The sequence below is a fragment of the Micromesistius poutassou genome (assembly GCF_964030765.1).
Source record: "Micromesistius poutassou genome assembly, chromosome: 22".
In the NCBI taxonomy this organism is placed as follows: Eukaryota; Metazoa; Chordata; class Actinopteri; order Gadiformes; family Gadidae; genus Micromesistius; species Micromesistius poutassou.
Genome location: NC_140292.1, coordinates 9,351,487 through 9,375,775, shown reverse-complemented (window position 1 = coordinate 9,375,775; position 24,289 = coordinate 9,351,487). Strand labels below are relative to the sequence as shown.

The window sequence follows — 24,289 nt, the reverse complement described above, 5'->3', positions numbered from 1 at the left end:
AGGGGGGGGGGGGAGGACAGAGTCTCATCAGGCAGGGTGTCAGGAGGTCGTCAAAGGGTCTTGCTTGGATGCAGCGCACGTGTGTGTCTGTGACACGATCTCATGCCGAGATCGTTCCCATACCACTGGCGTATTTTGTAGTAAACCCTGTAGTGATGAATACGTGGTCTTTCTCTCAATGATTTGGTCACAAACACTGCTGACGTCAAACTAGTTTGAACGCCGCGCAAAAATATTTCTGGACATTTTAAAGATGAATTACATTTTTTCATCCACTTGAAAATGAATGTGATGAAAAAAACGTATTTGGAAGATATAGCTCCTACCTATAGGTAGGAACGCTCCATGTCGGCATAATGAATTCCAGTTTTCAGGAAACAAGTGGAAAATGACCGGAGGGGCTGCTGTCTACCCGAGAATGAGGAATGGTCAAAGAACGACCGCATATGAGCTGGGTGGACGACATCTGGCCAGCGCGGTGCAGACATTCAGCTGCGTTTCCTTTCACTGCTAGTGTGGTCAGAGGAGGCTCAATCACTGCCATTACAGCACAATGAGAGCTTCTTGTTTCCTAGAACTCGCTGGGAAGGACCGTTTGAGGCTCAACCCGCGGCTCGGGAATCTGTTGGGTTTAATTGTTCGGCCTAAAAACACGAACAGAGCCGAGCTGCGATGGCTGAAGCTAAAGAAAGCTAAAAGTATAGTTTTGACAAGGATCAGTGGCCGAGGAAAGCCACCACATCTTTACGATTTGTGAGGCTTTGAATTTGAAAATGTGCCGTACCAAATAACCAAGACGATTCAATCACTATCACGAGAACATTTGCAACCCATCCAATTCACCAAGTCATTTTTCAGCAACACATTTCATCCAAAACCCCCCCACTATTTTCATCTGACCTCCATTCTCCCTCCCTCCCCAGTCTCTCTCTCCCCCCCCCGCCTCTCCCTCTCCCTCTCTCCCCCGTCCTGACCTTGCAGTTTCCCGTAGGCCACCAGGGAGCCGCTGAAGGTCACGCCCCCGATGAAGGTGCCCAGGTAGGCCACGATCTTGATGAAGTTGGCGGCGGGGTCCTCGGCGAAGTGCGGGTACTCCACCATGTACTCGGCCACGCAGGTCAGCACGGCGGCCAGCCCCACCAGGCTGTGGAAGGCCGCCACCAGCTGGGGCAGGTCGCTGATCTGGATCCTCTTAGCGATGCCAAGACCTGGGGGAGGGGGGCAGAGTCACGCGTGGATGAAGCGAGGAGGAGTGGGGAGGGAGGGGGGGGGGGGGGGTGTTTACACCGGAACATAAGCAAAGCATAGAAAAAAAAAAAATTAAAAAAGCGAGGAAGTCTGCAACTAAACAAGTTGGTAAAAAAAAAACAGTTGAAGGCACATGTTGAAGTCGCTGAGCGCGGGCGGGACGGCGAGCGGGTCTTGCAGACGCCCGGCCCCTGCATGACGGCGGCCGACAGCGTTCAGACGTCAAGACTCATTTCACCTCCACACGGCGCAAACAATTAAGACGGAATAACAGGAGGTATTCCAAAACTTTGATTTCAAATATCTAAATATGTATAATGAACACCACCGGTCGCTCACCGGATCTCTTGCACACACGCACGCACGCACGCACACGCACACACACACGATGTTTAGGGAAATTCCATGTTTGTGAGTCCTGAGTGTGAGGGGGCCTGGGCTGTGTTTGTGGCCCGACCCCGGTGGGGGGGGGAGGGGGGGGGTTAGCGGGGGCATCTGGAAGTGGCCTGTTGTCTGAAGGTTGGTTTAGTCTGGTTTCAGCCCGTTACTGGAACAATTAGCATTCAAATTGACCCTGGAGACGAGAGCGCCAATCAGGGGGAGAGGGGGGGGGGGGGCGGCATGACTCAATGAGAGGAGGCCCGGCGGTTCCTTCTGAACTCCCGGGTCTGTTTGGGGCCTTTGGTCACGGTGCGGCGTTTGATCTAAACATCACAGAGATAGGCTGCGCACGGGGCACACCTGCTGATTAACATGGCCCATGAGCTCATGCACACAAACACAAACACACACACACACACACACACAAGTACACACCCCCACAACCACTGGGGGGGAATTGGAAACACACTTGAACACGACGAGCACGCAGGAGTACAAGCACGGTCCATTAGGCGTGACTCACCGGCCGTCCCGCCCACCGCCATGGCCACGCTCATCTGGGCCAGGAGCTCGGGGGAGGGCTTGAGGTAGCCCAGGGCGGCCGCGATGCCCCCCGCCACGCCCATCATGCCCAGGGCGTTGCCCAGGCGGGCCGTCTTCTGGTTGGACAGGCCGGCCAGCGCCCCCACGCAGCACAGCCCCGAGCCCAGGTACATCATCTGGGGGGGGGGGGGGGTGGGGGGAGGGACAGGGGTTAGGGTACGACCATGAGCTGGGACGGGCTCTTCACTACTGTGGTGCCTAAGAGAACATTCCTAAGCAGTAGGGTTGGAGTGATTAGCAAATGAAACCATGAAAAACCAAGGAATATGCATTACAGCGGCCTTATGCATGGACAGCGCCCCATAACGACAACCTTGAACACAACGACCTAAAACATGAAGGAGCAGGAACACAAAGGGCCGTATTTGAGGTCAAATGTTGACCGAAACCATCGACACAAACGTCTTTTTGGTGTGGATTTCTCTGTTTGCGCTTTGGTAGAGCGACGATAGACTCTTAAAAAGAGAACATCCACACGGATCACAGGACCATCCTCCACAGATCAGTTTATAATCTGCAAAGTAGGCGAGACATACTGGGTCCATCGCATCTGTTGTTTTAAAAATGATCCCAGCCTGAACCGGGCAGATCGTGTGTTACAGTGTTGGGTCACATAGGGGGGGTTGGGGAGGGGACTACCAGAATATTATGGTTGGACAGCACATAATGCTCCACACACACACACACACACACCTGTTCAATGTTGTACCCCGCCTGCAACGCCGCGCCGTAGCCCCCCACGAAGACCCCGGTGGGCAGCAGGTAGAGGTAGTTGTACTCCGGGGGGTCCGTGGGCCTCTTGAACATGTCCAACATCTTCTTGGTCACCAGGAATCCACCTGTGAGTGAGTGAGTGAGTGAGTGAGTGAGTGAGTGAGTGAGTGAGTGAGTGAGTGAGTGAGTGAGTGAGTGAGTGAGTGAGTGAGTGAGTGAGAGAGAGAGAGAGAGAGAGAGAGCAGAGGTTCAGTGGAAAGGAAAGGAGAGCCGAGAGAGGAGACGAGGTCGGGCCCCCGAGGGCCCGTGTCCAAGAGAGATCTGCTTTAAAGACGAGGACGACAACAACACGGGCAGAGTCCTCGTCGTGCGTCGGCTGCCAGCCCTCAGTGTCAGGCGCTTTCCCCTTCGGTCTCTCCTTCACACCGGCGTTAATATTTCAAGTAGGAAACTCTCGAAAAACAGATTAAAAAAAAAAAATCTACGACTAGACGGTGTCTCACTGTTACTGGCAGGTCGCGTTACTCCAGGTTACTTCTCTCCGTTTTCCCCTGGCACGCACACGCACACACACACACACACACACACAAAAAGGTAGCACCTGTCGCCCCAGCTGTTCCAGCTAATTTTAGCCGGCGGGCCGTCCTCGGTAAAACACAGCAGAAATAACAATCCCACTACTATTACTCCAGTAGCCGTCAGAGTCAATATATCAAGACGGAGGAATGAACGCTCCGGGCGTCTGAATCCGACGCCAGCGGGAGGGGGAGGAGAAAAAAAAAAGGTGGTGGTTTTCCGTGCCCTTTCAGAAAACCTCATCCTACACTGGAAACCGTTCAGGAATGGAAGCTCTGATTTAGCGTCTGAACCGGGCTGTGAAACCGGTCAATGTTTCATATTTAATCACCCGACGAGCGGATCGCTTTATTCTGGCCCGGCGAGGCGTCCTAACGGCGTGCAGGGCGAAAAACAACCTGCTCCCTTTCATTAGGACTCCTTCGCGTTATTAAGGGAGCGGCAGAGTGACGCTCCCCAGCTGGAGCCGAGGAGGAGCAGATAATGACACATAACGCATTGGGAAAGTGTGGCTATCAATCGTATAGACGTGTAGACTGTGGTCTGACGGAGCACTGTTACCTCGTCCTGACGGATGAGTGTAAATAGAGAGACCTACGCTGCGTCAACATCGCACTTGGGCGTCGTAGGAAGCGGTCGAGCCGGAGAACATGTTGGGATCTTCAAAGACAGCAGACCTGGATGCAGACCTCTGAATATGTTGATGTTGCTACTCCCAACATTAGGTGTTCCTTTACGTGTTTATCTATTTGGTCGCCGCACTATGTTCAAGACAGAAAGAGAAACATGCACGCATGTTCATTCATATATGTTTTCCAGGTGTTTTCCATGCATGGAAAACACCTGGAAAACATATGAATGAACATGCTAGCACCTGTGTGACCCTGGGAAGACACGCAGGGAAAGAGACTGAAGCCAGGAACCCACCCACCCACCCACCCACCCACCCCTACCAACCCCAAGGGTTTATGGGTAACACAGTCGACCGCTTAGGAAAATGTGAGTGTGGAACGTACACAAAACAAGAGACCACAGCGGCCGTGTCGAAATTAAAAAAAGACCCCGAGTATCTCTATAAAAACACGCTGCTTTCCTTGGTTCACATCGCGAGGAAACCTGAGGAGAACCCGCGGCCCGAGGAACTAATAAGCGGTTGAACCAGGTGGATTCCCTCGCGGGCGAGCGGGCTCTGTCGGCGGGGGGGGGGTCTTCTGGATCGCTCGCGACCTCGCCGCGACCTTCGGTGGGTCGCGCCGGGGCGACGGTTCGAGGGATCACAGGACGCCGTTCACGGGGGGGGAACCGACAGAGTGTCCCGTCCCGATGAGCACCGTCGCTGTCCCGCTCGCCCTACACTTAAGGAAAGAGCGACTAAGTGGTTCTAGCTGTGAGCCATTAGGGACATTCTTAAAGGGAGGAAAAATGAAGCTGAATTAGCAGCCCTGGCCCGGGGCGACCCCGTTTCCTCAGCCTAATTATCCAGTGATGGGCATTCTATTAACTACAGGAACTTTGCCATTATAATGAGAATTATTAGGGCTAATAGCAGAGGTAAGGGTTAGTGAGCGTGCGAGCGCATGTGTGTGTGTGTGTGTGTGTGTGTGTGTGTGTGTGTGTGTGTGTGTGTGTGTGTGTGTGTGTGTGTGTGTGTGTGTGTGTGTGTGTGGTCTAACCCGGAGGCTGTTCGTAGGAGCAGGTGTGTCGTAGAGGTTGTTTAACAGAAACCTGTGGTTGCAATAATAAGACTGAAGAGTGTGTATATTTCATATACGTGTCGCTTTTCTACTGCAGCCGTTTACTCCCATTACAAAATATCTGAACTGGGGAGTTCTGGGGAATAAAATGTGCCCGTCGACAACTCAATCATACAGAGAACTATTCTCTCCACATCATTTCATTATGTTCCACTTTTAAACCTTCCTCCCGACGACAATAAGGGTCGCCCGAAAATGACTGCGCTCCCAACTGTAGATCCATCTCGGGCCACTAGAGGGTGCTGATGAGAAAGCGCACATGGTGCAGTTTGTTCACGGCGCATGGTTCGCATATGCCCAAAGCTGGTGTGTTCTCAGGTTAAGGTGTAGGCGTAGCGGAGGCCGCCACGGGTGACTCACCGGCGATGTTGACGGAGGAGATGAAGGCGGCGAGCGCGGCCAGCGTCTCGGCGGTGTCGGTGGGGGCGTAGCCACCGCCCATCAGGGACAGACCACCCACGGCCGTCAGACCTGGGGAACACACACACGCAGGGAAATATTGGAAAAATTGCAGATTATTTTCGCACGGCTGGTGGATGGGGATGGGGGGGATGGGGATGGGGATGGGGGGGGGAATCGTGTTGAAAACCACTAACAAGCTTTGAGAGAATGGAGACGAAATGCGGAGACGGGGAAACGGAGACGGCGATGGAACGTTGGCCGACGCAGAGGCCGACAGCTGGCCGTCCGGCTTAACGAAAGACGCCGCCGCCGCCATCGGCCTTACGACGGCTCGGGGCAGGAAGTGGAGGCCTGCCGGTAGTTAGCCGATATCAGACCCGAGCGCGCTACAGAACAGGGAACTGGACGGGAGACGCAGAGATATTGACCGAGGAGGGCTTGTTTGGTCAGGAGTCAGATGGAGTGTGAATTGGTCTTAGAAACACAATGAAACAATGAATCAACAATGAAGGGATATATAATTTAAAATAACTTGGTATTTATACGGCTGTGTACACACACAGCATGGTTTAAATATGGTGAGGTAGTGTCACGGGCCATGACTGGAAGTGATTCGGTGAGCAGAGCAACAGACACTCAGATGACCCGCGGGTTTCCCCCCGGTGAGATGAATATTTATGAGAATACTGTTGTACTTAGGTCAGATACGGTAAAGACCACCCCCACCAACAACACCTGACTCACTTCCTCTACCCAGTGTCCTCTCCTTTGTAAGCTCATCATAAGACTATTTACACATGTTTCTTGGATTGAAACCTGGACGGGTCCACCCACCCACACACCCACCCACCCGCACCCCCCTGGTAGATAAAAGCATGCATGTGATCTCCAGGTAGGGCCAAGTTGGCCTCCCTACCAGACACTGGATATCACGCCACCGGCTACGAGCACTGAGGATCACCCACCTGTTCTAAGGCCCGACCGGTTGGAACGCACGGCTCTGGCCAATGACAACACGGTCGTGCCCACACTTCCAATCCCACATTCCAACAGGCTTCCCTAACGTCTGTGTGTGTGTGTGTGTACGTGTGTGTGTGTGTGTGTGTGTGTGCACATGTACGCGCGTGTGTGGATTCCATCCGTCTTAAGAGTTTCCTTGACCGCAGTGTGTCAATGACAGAAATAAAAGGTATTATAAAAAATATAGACGAGAACAGGGGGATTGGGAAGTCAGTCCTGCAAAGCATGGAGGGAAAAAATGAGGCTTCTAGAATGTAAAGCATGGGAGGTGATGGAGAGCAGACACACACTAAGATGCCTCTTTTTGCTTTTTTATATATTCTATTTTACAAAATGGAAAATAACAAACTAGGGGTGTTAATTACCCGTCTGTTTTTAAAGGAAGCTAATTAAAATCACGGTCAACGACAATTGTTTCTTGAGTGGCCCAGCAGACACCCTTCTCTGATCGTGTGTGTGTGCGTGTTAATAAGACCTTTTGGCCCCCCCGGGTGCCAAAGATCACAGACACCGTGTTACATCCGACCCCCGTACACCCTCAGTAGTGATCAAAGGGGTGGAACACACACGTGCATGCCACACACATCACACACACGTGCACACACACACACACTCTAACCTCTTCACCCCTTGGTGTTAAGACGGAGGTGGCAATAAGGATACGACCCATTAGGGGAATGTCGCTCGCCTGTTTGGAAAATCGCGTCTACAAAACCAACCGGGAGGCCGGAGAGGACGTGGATGAAAGGCCTCTGAGGTCTGCGTGTAAAGGGGACCGCGTCTTTAGATGTGGGGAAACTCCCTTCGGTTCCCACCACACCAGTTTAGGTTTGGAGAACACACGTTGCAAATGGATGCAACATAACAAGTTGTTATGTTGGACCCAGGACCAGGCCTGGTCCACACGTCTACGGCACGCCCTCCGGTCGTTTGGAGCCGTCGCATTGATCACAGACGTTGCTTTGTCAAAAATGTGGCGCCAAGAGTCACGACACGAGAAACACGTCATCGCGTCGAGTGGAGAGACACGCATCGCCTCCGGTCCCGTCTCCGTGGTGACGGCGTGGAGTGGCGTACCTGAGATGGCGTTGGTGACGGACATGAGCGGCGAGTGCAGGGCGGGGCTGACGCCCCACACCGTGTGGTAGCCCACGATGCCCGCCAGGCCGAACACCGTCACCATCTGGGTGAAGCCGGCGTTGGGGGCGGACAAGCCCAGTCCCAGCAGGGTGCCGAAGCCTGGGGGGAGAGAGAGAGAGAGAGAGAGAAAGAGAGCGAGAGAGCGAGAGAATAAGAATACGAGAGAGCGAAAGAGAAAAATAAACAGAAAGATGTTGTGAATGACTCACTTAATTTACTTTGACATAGTGCAGACTTTCACAAATGTTCAGGAACGTCGTTAGAGAGAGTCCCACAGAGTCATAACCGCTAACAACTAGACTATACTGCCCTGATGCAGCGCAAACAAGCTTTATCAAACGCCCATGCTACAGAAACAGAAGTAAATGTGCACCGAGGAGGACATCAAAAGAGAACACCTAGTATCTTGCGGCAACGATTGAACAATGTCGACTAAACACCACTCAGCTAAAAGTGGACTCGCTTTGACGTTCAACGGAGATCATTCCGACCGCCGTTTCAAAACACATCTTTTGTAGCCGTCTGAAAACAAACACATTTCCTCTCGCGTCGTTTTATGTTTTCTCCGCCCCTGACGTCCAACCAGCGCTGAGAGCCGGTGGCGTTCTGAAGCAGCACTTTGTCTCAGCATCGACGTGACCAGGCGATGCGGCGGCAGGGCGCCGTCCGTTCCCCGTCGACGGAGTCAGAGGCGCGACCGCAGCAGGACGTCCCGCTGGGGTGTTGCGGATCACCGACGGGTGATCTTGAGCGAGGCTAACCTAGCTTAGCTTAGATGCTTATAAAAACGTGGCGATCTTGTCATTTCTCTGCTTTTGAAAACTTTGTAAACTCCCAAAATGTAGGACGCGCGTGCACCAGTTAACGTGAAAATAAATAACGGAAAATGTTCCGATGCAGATGTTGCGCCCAATGGTCATTTAGATGGTTGATAAATCTCCCTCTAGTGTACATCTGATGTAAGTACACCTTGTAGTGACGGTTGCGCTGACGCACTAATTGAAAAGAACCTTTGCAAAGCCATCTTGTTCCATTGCAAACGGTTTTAACCACGCAGTAGCATGTGGCATGTGGCATGGCACAAGCAGCTTAAGCCTTAAAGCTACAAGGGGGCCCAGTGGTCTCGTGTCCAGCGTGAGAACGGCGTCAAACATCAGGCTGAACGCCGTGTGAAGGCCCGTAATAGGGGGTCGGGGGGGGTCTGTGTGGGAAACCCCCCGCCACAGAAGCACTTGAGACAAACGCACCGCGGGGGGTGGAGGGGGCTGGCTTTTTACAACGCACACTTCCTGACACTTACGGGGTGTGTGTGTACACACACACGCCTGTATACCTCTCTCTGTCTCTCTCTCTCAGCCCCCCCCCCCCCACCCCGACACACTCGGGTGAGAACCCCACCAGTAGTTGTAAATAGCCGGCCGTTAACCCAGGCGTCACCCTGGGGAGAAAACTAACACAGCCCCACGTTAGCCCTAGCGTCTCATCTAGTCTGGTGCTCTCCTCATTAATAACAGTCGGCCGATTCTAACACTGCTTTTGCCCCCCCCGCCTTCCCCAACATGTAGTGCTTTTTATTTTTTTATTTTAAACTTGGCCAAAGAGAACAGAACGCGAAACTTGAGATAAAGCAAAAATCATCCCTGGGTTAACGGCCAACACTTTAAACTCTACACCAGGGGACTCAGACTCGCTGCCTGGGGGGCCCGGCGGCCCCACATAACCCCTGTTTCTCTGCAGTCACCACTTTTATTCAACTGGTTCTAAAAGGAGCGCGTCTGAGGAGTGAAACCCATCCAGCCATGACTCAACACACTTGTCTGTCTGGGGAAGAAGGTAAGAAAACACCTTCAGCAGCGGCTGCAAACCTCGTTTGATTGAGTACAGGTTTAAGATTCACTCTGGACATATTCCACACAGCTTCTTCATTACATCGCTCCATAAATAGACCGACAGGCCGAACACGGTGTCGCGCATGTAGCGACTCCCAGAGGAAGGGCTCTGGGTTCCATCCCCAAACATCTAAATCCTACTATAAGCATGTGACCTACTTTCAGTGAACAACCTTGACCTACCTCAGGCGTCACGTGACCTGCCTCCGGCGTCCATGTGACCTACCTCAGGCGTCATGTGACCTATCACCAGCGTCATGTGACCAACCTCAGGCGTACATGTGACCTACCACCAGCGTCATGTGACCTACCTCAGGTGTACATGTGAAACTACCTCCAGCGTACACGTGACCTGCCGCCGGCGTCACGTGACCTGCCACCAGCGTCACGTGACCTGCCACCGGCGTCACGTGACCTGCCACCGACATCACGTGACCTGCCACCGGCATCACGTGACCTGCCACCGGCATCACGTGACCTGCCACCGGCATCACGTGACCTGCCACCGGCATCACGTGACCCGCCACCGGCATCACGTGACCCGCCACCGGCATCACGTGACCCGCCACCGGCATCACGTGACCCGCCACCGGCATCACGTGACCCGCCACCGGCGTCACGTGACCTACCTCCAGTGTAGATGCTAGCGGTGGTGAGGTTGGTCCTGAAGGGGGACACCTCGGCAGCCTTCTCTGCCGCCAGCTCCTTCACCGACTTGGACTTGGGGGGCGCGGCCACGGGCATTTTGTTGGGCTGGGGGGCCGGGAACAGGTTCCTCCCGTCCTGGTGGAGGGGGTGGGGAAGGGGGTGGTGGTGAAGGGGGTGATGGGGCAGGGAGGTGTGTGTGTGTGTGTGTGTGTGTGTGTGTGTGTGTGTGTGTGTGTGTGTGTGTGTGTGTGTGTGTGTGTGTGTGTGTGTGTGTGTGTGTGTGTGGTGGTGATCATGGAGTTGGATGTGGTGGTGGTTGGGATGGAGGTGGATGTGGTGTTGATCATGGAGGTGGGGGTGGATGGGATGGAGGTGGATGTGGTGTTGATCATGGAGGTGGGGTGTCATGGTGACCATGGAGGTAAAGGAGGTGGGGAGAGGGGAAATAGGGTAAGAGAATAAGAACATTAGTTGAGATTTATAAAAATATTGACTTGATATAAGCCTTCTTGATCCAACTCTGAATGCTTGGCATTCATGATCATTAATGAAAACAATGCTCTGTACAAGAATAACAAGAACCTGAAGCCATTAGCTGCACTCATTACTGTTGGTTGGATCTGGGTCAAATATTTAGTTTGAACATTTTCAGGGTGCTTAACTTAATTATACAGGAAATTGGATACTGCAAAGATACATCTTCCAGGGACATATTAGTGAAATACTCTTTTGAACCCGTTTTGAATAAATTACCCCAAATCAGCGTATCCCCATTTCCTCTGCATTTACCTACACTTAGTATACACGGGGCGCAACATCACAAATGAAAAAAAAACAAGGGTGCATAAATGGTTAATAATTGATAACACTAAAAGTGAGACTTCAACGCGGCCCTTGAAGCTGACAACGGCCTGCTGAGATTGACTAAGAAACTATGAAAAATATTACTGTTAGATCCTCTTCAACGAGAGACAGCTGCTCCGGTCTAGGAAGGTACACGCTACTGTTCCAATGATAAGGCTATTGGCGCCATCTTGTGGCAGACCAAGGCCATTGCAGCTTTTAAAACACATTACCAAGATTGATACGACGTATGAACACGTGTGTGCCGTAGCTGCTATGGAGGGGGGGGGGTGGGGGGGGGGGGGTGGTCGGTGGTACCTGCATGACGACGGAGCCCCGGATGACGTGGTCCATGGTGCCGTAGTCAAACTCCTCCTTCACGTTGAGGTGGAAGTTGTCCGTGCCGGGGCTGATGGCGCGGATGAGCTTGGTGATGTTGTTGGAGTACAGCGTGCTGGCCTGGGTGGGCAGGCGGCTGGGCAGGTCCGTGAAGCCCACGTGGGTCACGCCCTGGGGGGGGGGGGGGGGGGGGAACACAACAGAGAACCGTTCTTCACAAAGAATCACCACAATCTCGTGACGCCTAGGGTTTAACAAAAATAATACAGTAATATAATTGCTGAGTTGTAATGGATTCTAATGTTATTTGAGTGTCACAGGCGTAGGTCAATTCAGTACATCTAATGGCTTCACTATAAGCCAATGCAGCAAAAAGCCATGCTTTTCAACCACCACCATTCCCAGCTATGAATCCATTTATTTAGTCTAAATAAAAATAAAATAAAATATCTAAAAACACAATAAAGCATCATGAGTACAATCATGTCAGCCCAATGGACGCAGATGGCACACCATTAGCTTCAACAGCGGCCCTCTGACTTTGTCCAAGGTGAATGCAAAGGGCCACCATTAATGCTAGTCATGAGACAGGTGGGGGTGGTGGAGAGAATACCACTCATACCAGGCCTCTGCAGTTATCAACTATATCATGGCATGTCCAGGCGCCTATGTGCTGCATGTCAACGGCTATTTATGTCATGATACTGGGCTATATACAGGACCGCAAGTTCTCATTACAATAAGAATGACAGACCTTTTCCCGAAAGACAAACAACTCTATTTGGACGTCGGATTGGTCGACACCAGTGACCAATCATGACAGCCTTCCAGAGGTTCTGGTCCAGGTTTAGCAGGAGAGTGTGGTTCTAACGGTGTGTGTGTGTGTGTGTGTGTGTGTTTGTGTGTATTACCTTGTAAACGCTGAGCTCCCCTGGCACCGTGGTCTCGATGTTGCCTCCAGCCTCGGCGGCCAGGTCCACCACCACCGAGCCGTCCTTCATGCTCTCCACCATGGGCGTGGTGATGAGGATGGGGGCCTTCCGGCCTGGAGGGATGGCAACGCAAAACGGGTCAGAAAATGAGCAGTTGGGGAAAAATACACGTCCAATGCAGCTGTCGACACGCACAAAATGACCGAAAAATGATTCTCATCATTTAATTACCGAGTCCAGATGAAACCTTGAGAAGTCTAAATTGACTTTCAAAGTAGTTTATGTGAAATAACATCAGGATGTGCTTTACCGTTATCGTACCAACAGTGAGTGGTTAGAGGTTCGTCACTGAATCGTGAATGTGTTACATTGCTTAAACTAACGCATCTACAGCTGCAAACAACATTGTGATTAGACAAACCTTCCCACACTCAACCTTCAACCAATACAAATCTAAATGTTTCCACTCCTTCCTCATCTAATAAAAAGGTAGGTACGCTCTCAACGTCATTCCAGGTCTTTAAATACATTCCTCCTTGGTCTTTCTCCCGTGGGTACCAGTGTCCTATACCCTGAATAGCGTGGTGTGCGTGCGTCCCTGCATACCCGGGATGAGGGCGGTGCTGATGAGGATGTCCACGTCCAGACACTGCTTGGCGAACAGCTTCATCTCCGCCTCGATGAACTCCGGGGACATCTCCTTGGCGTAGCCCCCCTGGCCCTCGCCGGACTCCTTGAAGTCCACCTCCAGAGGCTCCGCCCCCAGGGACTTGAACTGCTCCAGGGCTGCAGCTCTGGTGGGGGGGTTCCACAAAGAGGAGCGTGGTGAACACATCACCGACGGGTGTGGTATTGAAGCTTGGGACCGTATTGATCAAGCCGTACTGGTAGTGCAGTACTGAAGAGCATGTTGACATGTTATAACATGCGGAGATGAACATGCTACATCTTGTAATTCACAGGACCATCCATTGGTCAATCTGCTTTTAAGTTTCTCTCCTTGCACTGAATCAAATAACATAGCTTTAATGAATAACACGGTAACATTAACACAACATCAAACAACATATTCCTGAACACACATTTTAGAACAGATCTAAGGTCAAGCTTTAGAAGTTAACCGACCGTTCAAAGGACAGTAACCCAAGCGGACGTTAGACACGCGTGTGCGCGCCCAGAACAGGAGGCCAACCTACCGGGTATCGAACCCCCTTACGATGGCGCCCATCGCCCGGGCAGTACCGGCTGCAGCAAGGCCTGCCACACCCCCGCCAATGATGAGCACCTACACACACACACACACACACACACACGCATGCACGCATGCACACACACACAGTCAGGGAACGCTACAGGTGAAAGTGTTTATGGGAACTCTCATAGTGAGAAAGAACGTATTTTAGACGGACCTTTGCAGGGGGAACCTTCCCAGCAGCGGTGATCTGTCCGGTGAAGAACCGGCCGAAGCTGTTGGCCGCCAGCACCACAGCCTTGTACCTGAAGATGGTTGCCGTGGAGACACAGATCAGTCCACCGGAGGGGAGTCACACTGAACCTAGCCTACGTCTTAATACGTAATACAACACAAACAGTCTGTATGTTGCATAGGAACGCAACCAAACATTACTGTCCTTGCTTGAGTTAACGACACATTTGTTGTCTTTGATCAACAAAAGCCCAGCCTTCCTACCCCCCCCCCCCCCCACCCACGCCCACCACGTACCCGGAGATGTTGGCCATGGAGCTGAGTGCGTCGAAGCCCTGGGCGATGGTGACGCGGGGCACCTGGTCCATGGCCAGCACGGTGGCCTTCTTCTGGGCCAGCAGCTCCAGCAGCTCGGGGTTCTGGGCCGGGTACACGAAGCTGAACAGCGTGGCCGACTCCTTCATCAGGTCGATCTCGTTGACCAGGGGCGCACGCACCTGGGCGCCGTTGGGGAAAGGGGGGGGGGGAATGGACGGGATAGGATGAATACATTAACCAATAGGGGGGTCATCATTAAAGCAAAATCTTTCTTTTCATGCCCGGTCGCGTTTGAAAAAGCTGATTGTAATCTCGACGAGTCTCATCTGGTTGAAGAAAAAGATAAAATAAAGAGTACAACCAAATGTAATATTATTAAGTGAGGGGATAATTGAACCCGTCTGGTCCGTCCCAGAGCGCTGCGCCCCGAGGCGGAGGGCAGACCATGTTATTACTGGCGACCGGGCCGACTGAAGTCTCTCCGGCGCGGGGTCGCGACCCCAGACAGAAGCGAATAACTTTAAACACATCCTGACGTCGGGCGTCTTTAAGCGGGGCGCTGAGAACAGTCTGGGCACGCGAACGAGACACTTTCCCGCTTTTCCGTTCCCATCAGCGGTCCGACACGTCTCCTCCGCTTCCCCGCGTTCCCGTTGGCGGCTCTTGGCGGGACATTGTGGACGTGTTTAATTGTTGCCTTGGCGATGGGACGTGGTGGGGGTCACGACACGACCTTCCTTTCCAACAGCTTTAAACACACATCACCGTCTCCGCTCTCGCATTCCAAGCCGGCTTCACATCTGCACTGCGTCGCGCTTTAATAGCAGCAATTAATTTGGTGGGAGCGAGGGTGGGCTGGTGGGTTTGAGGTTTTATTATTTTCTCATCATTCAATTAAATTATTAAAAAGAAAGGAACAGTTTAGTAAAGTGGCATTATACTTCTATGCAGCATAGAATTTACTACAAACTTGAGCATTTGCCGCCATTAAGTCAAAAATGTGTTCATTGGCGAGCTTCCCTGCTCTAGCTCTGCACTAGCTTTCCCCCAGCTTTGTGATACAATACAGCATTGATAAAAACCCAACAATGTATAGCGGCGAAGCAGTTTGAACCACGTCCCTCACCCTCCCTGCGTTTCCCGTACATTGGGACAAAATCAGAAGCCTTCAATATCAGGTTGGTTGCGCCCCCTGCTGTTTACTCTGAATGCCCCTCTTGCTCAACTATGGCTGCAGTAAAACTTGCCCTCATTTACTAAACTCGACATCATTCACTTTGGCATATCCATGTGTTCCCGGGTTGTATTACAAAGGCGATTTCATTGGACAGTGTATTTGCATACACATTTGCATAATGCGATCTGATTGGCCGAAGTCAATGCCGTAGACGCTCCGATGTCATCAGGGGCAGATGATGACATCAGTGCGTTACTGGAGGTCGTTTGGAGGGGGGAAGGGAGAGCCTACCTTCACCAGGACGTCGGACGCCAGCACGTCCTTGGCGTCGCGGATGGCGGCGCCCGCCTGCACGTACATCTCGTCGGGGAACTTGGAGGCGTCGCCGGCGCCGGCCTCCACCACCACGTTGAAGCCCTGCTTGATGAGCGCCTGCACGCCGGCGGGGGACAGGGCCACGCGCCGCTCGTCCAGGAACACCTCCTTAGGGACGCCCACCGTCAGCTGCTTGTAGGGGATCCCTGGGGGCCAGGGGGGAATAGGTGGCTATGTTACGCACTTGATTGTATGTTGTACGTCCTGGCACTTGTACTAAATAGTACACTTAGCGCCGTGTAGCGTCTTATCCTAGCTATATTGTTTTATACAGGGAATGGGTTAACGTAGCAATTGTAAATGCTTAGCACTCGTTTCTAGGAATATCTTTACTGTACCGACAGCGATATATTGTTTCTCTTTCTTCTGACAAATGTCATTGTAAGCCGCTTGGGATAAAAGCGTCTGCTAAATGCCCTCAGTGTTAATGCAAATGGGGGAGAACGCTTTGCTTTTTGCCGAAAAGCGCTCATCAACTGTCTGGGAATAACCTAGAAGCTGATCCTAACCTAGAACATGTTTTTGGGACAGAGCCCATTTTGATTAACTCTCATATTTAGGGTGTGTGGGGGAGGTAGTGTTGAATGAAATAAAGATTGGCAGGAAGGTGCAAAGAGGCTTTCCCATTAACACACCAGCGATCTCACCCACACCTGAACATAAAGGACCTGTTTATCTAAGCTCTGGGGGCGGGGCCCTCAACTGTCCGGGGTTATTCCTTCATCCCAGATCAGAGCTGTGCCAGTCCAAGGCGGGAAAATGATTGAAGAGCATTCCAGAGGAGCAGGTTTATGGCTCAGATAGACAAAGAACAAATGGGCAATAAAAAGGTAATGAAGATAAATTGTACACAGATTTAATATCAGACTGGGGCAGTACAGAGTTGGATCAGAAAGAGGGAAAGCTCCAGAACAAATACGCTTTTAACATTTAGCTCTCCCCACCTCTCACTTTTTTATTCTTTACTAATCTTCTAATGTAACTCAATAAAATCCCTCAGATTTGTTTCATATACTGGATTTTAACTATAAGATGATACTTTGACCTTAATGTATGCAACGTGTCTTCTAGTACTAACAAAACGCTGAGACTTGATCAGATTATGCTACAGAATCTTCCATAGCCGTGTAATATGCAGATAGGCCTGACGACCTCCTCGGGCTCCCTGCAGGGTGGATGTGATGGCCGGGGTCCTGGCCCTATACTACGGGCAGAGGGGGGCGAGGTGATACTGGAGCTGAAGGAAAGGGAGGTCTAATGGGGGAAGGACGGCAGGCGTGCATAGCCTGCATAGCGTTGTTTTTACCATAAATATACCTGCTGGGCCAGTCAAGGTGACCAACCCAACAAGGACATAGAGTGTCCACGTCAATAAGTCAAGAGGAACTGATTTTATCCAATGCAGAAATAGAAAAAAAAAGGTTGCATGTAAATGTGAAAAAAGAGGAAAAGTATAACTACTCAAAAAGCAAACAGTGATTTATGATTCATTGATATTGTCACTCATCGCATGTCGGTGACAAATAGGACACGCAGTGGGAACCGGTATGGAAAATTCCATTGAACCTGCCAGGGCCACCATACACAAACACTCCAGCCAATCACAAGGTGCTCCACTTTCTACCTGCCGCTTCAAGGTTTCTCTTCTTTTATATAGTTAAGATATAGGATATACATATCACAACAATAAAAAAAACTTGGAAAGACATTCTTCTCTCAGATTTATTTCAGGGCTTCACAATCCCAGATACCCAAAAAAGGGCAAGAACACATCAAAACAATGGAGACTTGATAGAGAACACTCGGGAGCAGCATATACTCCAGTAGTGCAACTCAAGTCCTGCTTGGTCCTACACACGATTCAGAGTTGTTATTATGCTCCAATGTTGGTTTAGCAAGTTGAGCTTGACCACATAATAGACAGTATTAACTTACATTAAACCACAACAAACCAAATACGTAGGATCTAAATTAGCCCAAACACAATCAGGGCTATGTCTCATACACCAATCTAGTTAAGACTAAACTCCTATAGGAGCCGAGGCATGGCCTCTACAGAGTTAAAGTCATCAGTCAAGTGGTGACGCTCTGTCCAGAATAGATAGTGTGGCGGTTGTAACTGGAGCAGGCCGGGCAGCAGGAATGCTGTCCAGCAGCGGTCACAGCTATAACAAACATACCGCCCATATAGATACTAATGTGCACTGTGGTCACACATGCACCGTTCAATAGGCCTTCAGCTCTCTGGAGGAATAGGTATGCGTGTGCGTCACACACAAACACACAAACATTGACCACCTGCAACCAGTTGTTACTGGTGAACGCTGACATCCAACACACACAAGTTGTTATTCACGTGACCTTGGAGCAGAACAAACACAGGTAGAAAGCCTAGCCAATAAGTAAAGGGCCGATGCATATATACGTCCAGGGCTTACTGAAAGATGAGGAATGAGACGATGTAGCAATTGTACAATTGTACAATTTATAGTACAATAATCTACATCCTTTAGACTGAGCATATAACCTTTTCGTTCCACCTTTCGGCAGGCAACCAAACTAACAGTTTGGTTAGAGAATGACACCATTTTAAGTAAAAACAAAGTATAATAGCCTCATCTTTTGTTTTCCTGAATGTACAGACTCATATTGCATAACTACAGCAATAGATGGGCTTGTCTGGGACACATTACCATGGCAACATTTTGTGTCACCAAGCAAACACAACCATGCATTGTTATGCATTTTACAAACGGCCTAAATCGGCCTGATCGAATCTTCGCTCATTATTTCATTACTTGTGAACTTAGACCCTTTAATGCAACCAACATACGACACACAGCCTATGATAACCATAAGCTGTGTTGTGCTGCCAGACTGTTTATCAAATTCACCATAGCTGTTTTGGGTCTCAGAGGTGACTGGACTCTAGAACTTGGACGTGATCCAAGGAGCAGGTCATCCAGACTCTGAACTGGCCCTTGATTAGAGTCAATACAATCTGGAATGGTCAGGATTAATCCGAGAGGAGCACTACAGATCATGTGGTCTTCCCGGAAACATAAAAATAAAAAAAATCTGGTCACATGTTCTAAAAAACAAACAAAAAAAACCAACGACAAACTGTCTTCTTGTGGATTTAAAACATTTGTTACGACCAGATGAACTGGCGGCTCGGATCAATGCGGAACACATCTTCAAAAGAACCGGTCTGACTCTGATCCCAGAGAGAAGGCATCACATAAAGGTTGCTTTCTACCTCTTGGCTTTCAATTGGATCACAATGTGACGGCCCCCCACTGGGTCCCATATGGCCTGATATGTGAAGGTTGTGTCACACAATGTTTGACAACACGCATCTCCAGGCTATGGGAATAGCTTAGCCAAGGGCGATGTTTCTCAGCCTGTGCTTCGCATACCACATACCACTTATTGTTTTATAAATAGTGTCACTTTATGCATTCATCACTATCATCACTTCATTAACAATCACATTTTTTCCATTGCAATGTTTGCCAGTGTTATTTTGAGTTCAATCACCACACTGGAAGCATATGCAGCGTTCCTTAGCTTTTCCTTTCATTGTCTCCCAGCGGCTCTGGCCTCCTTGCACTAATAATGGTGTATAATTGTGTTCTGATCCGACTTTTTGCCGGTTGCATATGAGGAGGTCTTGATGAGTGGTACCCCTCAAGACAAAAGGTTGCGACCCACTGGCCTGGGGTCTCAGGTCCCGAGCCCTCCCAAGTCCCAGCGTGCCTTACCTGGGGCCGCGCATCTCGCCAGCGCCTGCTGGGTCCGGAAGTAACGCACGCACGGTAGCTTGACCGCGCGGGCGCTCTGTATCTTGGCACACGCTAGCCCGCTGAACACGGGGGCAGAGCAGCTGGCCGCCACAACACGCAGGAGGCTGGTCATGGTGCACAGCTCGCAGTCACACACTTGGCAGCAGGAGCTCAGGGGGGGACCGACAGCACGCCTCCTAGTGGTGGGGAGGGGGGGAGGCAGGTGAGGCCAGGGAGCATTCAGCACGCTCAGCAGTTATTTATTACTTCCCTCACAAGTGAACCTTTTTTAAAAAGTGTGTACGAGGGGAGCCCTTTGATTTATTGCCGCCGTATTCCTCGGACAGGTGCACATGGACGTCTGGAAATCCAACGTAGGCTTTTGATTGAATCGTGTTAAAGCAGTTTAGCATTTTAGAAATTGTTTGCCGCTGTAGTGTCTAGTGGAGTAGTTTACGTTTTGAAAAATCCCCTAAGACTGCAGCCTTCAAAACACACATATCCTTCATTAGAATACACATGTTTTTATAAGTCACTTAAATTCACTCAGTTCAGCAGAAGACAATGCCATGTAGATTATAACCAACTAGTGTGCACTCATCTACAGACTGGTCTCTAGTCTAGTAGTTTTTAAATAAGCCAGGTTTTTTGTTTTGACAGCTGCACTGTGCAGCTGTGTAGCTATGTGGTTCATCCACGTGGCATTTTTGGACTGAAAATATGCATTGATATAGAATCGTTTTTTGTAAAGGTAACATGAAGCCAATGCCTCCTAGCGTCGGGACTACCTCGAGATCCGCTTGTCTAGCGTGGGGAAGCCACCTGTGTTTCTCACATGCTTTCCCACGACGCCAAGAGCAGGCTACGTGTGCATACTACCAGTGAACTGTGGCTCCCCGCTGCTCCAACCAGAGCGCTGCACACTGCGAGGGATCTTTGGCGACAGTTATCACGAGTCAGCTTTAAGTTGGTGATTTAATCATTGACACATTGGAACAATAAGTTAAAAGCAAAGTGGACCAGTAAGGGCAACCACTCATGTTCAAGAACAGACCTATAGGACAAGGTTGAAGGTTATCCGACTCCCATATAGTGTATGTTACCATACAATAAACCTCTATCAAATACAGTTGTACATCAAGGAATATATTGCATTCATTTAGATTGCGACCTTGCCATTCAAACGTGTGTCAACAATGTCAACAATGTCAACAATAACTAAATGGGTCATTTGTATGCATTTACTTTGACCACTTTCATTTCATTATCAGAGCCTTCTGCCGCAGGGCAGGAAAGTGAGTCCGCTTCTTGAGCCACTCCGCCCGCCTCCTGAAGCCCGACCGGGGGTTCGGAGGCGGGATGAGCGGCTCAGCTGAGGACTCACTTTCCTTTTCGCTGCACAAAACTAACGGGAAGGGAAGCTAACCGAGGCTAGCGGCGCTAACAGAGAAAAACAGCAAGAATGAATGAACCCGACGTGTTTCCACGGGCGAAAAGAGGTGCAAACAAACACACATTGAAAGCAGGTGCTTTGTTTGAGCGCCAGACATTACCTGCACAGAGAAAGACGAGTGACCTCACTGACGGCGGAGTCGCTTCACTGTGGGCACAAACACAGCAGGGCGAACTCTGGTGACCCGGAAGTCTCGTAAAGCAGAGTCGGAGTCAGAAGGCGGATTATTATTGGATCATCATTTCATCCAAATGTCACGTTTTCATGCCTGCGTTGTCACTTTCTGCTGGACGTCAGATGGATTAATCTCGAACGAATCATTAAAAAATAATGTCAACCACGTTATTTATTTATGTTCATCTCTTTCGTTTATTCATAAAACGATGTCTCGATATAACAAGCAGATGTGTGAATGTGTTTGAATCAAACATCCATGCAAAATATATGTGAATGGTGTCAGGAATGTGTCAATGTGTCAAAAACCTATAATTAAAAACATAATCGAAGCTGTATCTTCAATATTGTTATTGCAGTAGCACTATCATCCACTAAGGGTCACTTTTCCACCTTTTTCTGCAATTAACTTTAACATTTGTGTCTAATATAAGTTAGGCTAAACAGCAATGACACGATGAGAAGTATAGTATACTATACTTATTATACTATTAAGCCTGATGTATTTCTGAATTTCCTGCAGAAAATCACACACGCACGCACGCACACACACACACACACACACACACACACACACACACACACACACACACACACACACACACACATACCTTCAAATACACTTGCCATGTCTGTCTGCTTGTCTGCCTTCCTGTCTGTCTGTCTGTCTGTCTGTCTGTCTGTCTGTCGCTATAGCGATTTCACACTTGTTTCTCTATCATTGCTGTTTTAGTAGTGGCTGTCTCAGTGTGTGTGCGTGTGTGTGTGTGTGTGTGTGTGTGTGTGTGTGTGTGTGTGTGTGTGTGTGTGTGTGTGTGTGTGTGTGTGTGTGTGTGTGTGTGCCAGTGCCTAAAGCAGACCTCCTGCTCGGGGTCCTTCAGGCGCTCCAGGGTCCGCTGAAACCCATGGTTGTCCCGGTACGTGCTGGCCTCCTCCTGCAGCAGGAGGTGGACTTCCTGGACAACCAGCTTCTGGAAGTCCCGGTACCGGAGGATGTGGGACTGGGAGGACATTTGGTCCCGGCCTCTGAACAGCCGGGCCACAATGAGTCCAACGGTGGACCGCTGGATCACAACCGGCTCCTGCTTTAACAGAGGAACACACCCAGACTGCTTAGATTGTCTAAAACTAAATCTGTAGTTCAATATTAATTTACTCTATTATTTTCTTGAGTGTTCTCGAGCTGCTAATATGTATGTAGTGGTCCCAGCGTTTCCCATCCTTCAGACCTTGCTGAGGCGGGCGTACGTAGGTCTACATGATGCACTGTCCGAAAGGAACTAAGCCATTTCACTAGTCTTTTTTTTTGCTGTCCTTACTGCCTTCTTTTGTGCGTCAGACGACCCCAAAGTGCTATGTTGCAGCTTTTTAAAAAACGATTTGATGCATTCTGATGTTTAAAAACGATTTGATGGATTCTGATGTTTAAAAACAATTTGATGGATTCTGATGTTTAAAAATGATTTGATGGATTCTGATGTTTAAAAACGATTTGATGGATTCTGTTGTTTAAAAAAAGATTTTATCACGGTGGGTTAACTCATCCAACAAGATTTAACTTCTGGTAAATAATTGTAAATAATACATCTCAGCATGTATTGGTTTCCTATGAATTAGAGTTGGATTCAGTGGTCAGTCTGTAAAAAGGCACAAATCATAATAGTTATTCCCTGAAATCACATTTTTAGAATCGTAGGCCTAAATATCATATATAACTAGAAAATGCATTTCCTGCAGAAAATGCAGTGAGTGCTGTAGTGCGGTGAGGTTGAAAATATGTTTTAGTAAAGCCACAATGTTAAGAAGTAAAGAAATGTTAAATGGCTTAAATCAAGAGAAGGTATTTGAACTGAGTCTAAATGGAGTAATGTAACAATGTAAACATGCACACCACTTAAAAAATGTAAAATGGTTGGAAACAAATAAAGTGAAAAGTTAAACAAATAGCTTATGTGATCAAGTTTAAATACATTTGAGATCAAATATAGAATAGCTGAGGTATTCTGATTGTGTGTGTGTGTGTGTGTGTGTGTGTGTGTGTGTGTGTGTGTGTGTGTGTGTGTGTGTGTGTGTGTGTGTGTGTGTGTGTGTGTGTGTTATTGTTATTATTAGTTCTTGAATGCAGGTGGCCATCCACAATATTCAGCTATTCTATTCTATTATCTATTCTATTATAGTCATGCTAAAGATTCACATAAAAACGAAAAAACTATTTTGAACATCAAATAAGGGAGAAAAGTTTAATTCTGGTTGTAATATTGTGGATGTTGTTCTATCCTTTTTTTGCCTCATGAGCAATTTGTAGTATTCGCATATGACCACTAAGAAGGGCTGTTTCTCCACTCTACAAACTGTCATGTGTGAAATGGAGAAATTCCTTTCTTTATTGACTTGAAAAATAACAAGGTTTCAATTATGAACACTATTTATAATATTTTAACGAGGACGAATATTAACACCACCACACATCCCTTGTCAAGTCATAGACTTAGACTCCATAGAGGAGTATTTTATCTGACTGACACTAACAATTATAGGGTAACAATTAATCTATTTGCCTTTGCCTCTCTCAACACCAAACATACCATACAATCCAATAACTTTTTGCTAGGATTAAAATAATAATTATTTATGAAAATATTACTATTCTCATTCAGCTTTATAATGTTATCCACAGGTATGGCTATCATAGCACTTATTTTTAAAACTGTAATATATTACAGATAAATTCACTTTAGTAATAGGCTACATACAAATACAGTACAAAAAATATTGAATGCCATTTTATTCTGTGAAGACATTCATTGGTTCTTATAAGTCAGTTTTCCAGTGTAGTTTGTTATGGGAAAAATTCACAATAATGTGGGGCTGGACTCTTAAGAATGCAATCCTTCTCAGTAATCTGGGTTAAATTTGCATTGAACTATTCATGTCCATCCATTTTCTTCTTCTGCTTACAAGTGCTTACACATGCACACACACACACACACACACACACACACACACACACACACACACACACACACACACACACACACACACACACACACACACACACACACACGAGCGAGAGGGAGAGAGAGGGAGAGAGA

The 24,289-nt window shown here is 49.0% G+C and overlaps 1 protein-coding gene across 1 annotated transcript in view; it reads right to left on the bottom strand.

Moving 5' to 3' along the window:
* The window catches only part of nnt (nicotinamide nucleotide transhydrogenase), a gene marked incomplete at its 3' end in the record, with an annotated part of 76,410 nt that extends 55,198 nt beyond the window's left edge, over window positions 1-21,212 (bottom strand). The window contains exons 1-15 of the mRNA XM_084486430.1: window positions 21,124-21,212; window positions 19,550-19,767; window positions 15,702-15,931; window positions 14,213-14,412; window positions 13,899-13,986; window positions 13,686-13,774; window positions 13,096-13,283; window positions 12,469-12,602; window positions 11,537-11,728; window positions 10,357-10,510; window positions 7,776-7,937; window positions 5,637-5,747; window positions 2,926-3,071; window positions 2,153-2,348; window positions 975-1,208 (exon numbers count right to left, since the gene is read on the bottom strand). Coding sequence (XP_084342556.1) covers window positions 975-1,208; window positions 2,153-2,348; window positions 2,926-3,071; window positions 5,637-5,747; window positions 7,776-7,937; window positions 10,357-10,510; window positions 11,537-11,728; window positions 12,469-12,602; window positions 13,096-13,283; window positions 13,686-13,774; window positions 13,899-13,986; window positions 14,213-14,412; window positions 15,702-15,931; window positions 19,550-19,703 — 2,278 coding nt within the window. The 5' untranslated portion in view covers window positions 19,704-19,767; window positions 21,124-21,212. The remainder of the gene's footprint in view (window positions 1-974; window positions 1,209-2,152; window positions 2,349-2,925; window positions 3,072-5,636; window positions 5,748-7,775; window positions 7,938-10,356; window positions 10,511-11,536; window positions 11,729-12,468; window positions 12,603-13,095; window positions 13,284-13,685; window positions 13,775-13,898; window positions 13,987-14,212; window positions 14,413-15,701; window positions 15,932-19,549; window positions 19,768-21,123) is intronic.
* Between the last annotated feature and the right edge of the window lie 3,077 nt (window positions 21,213-24,289).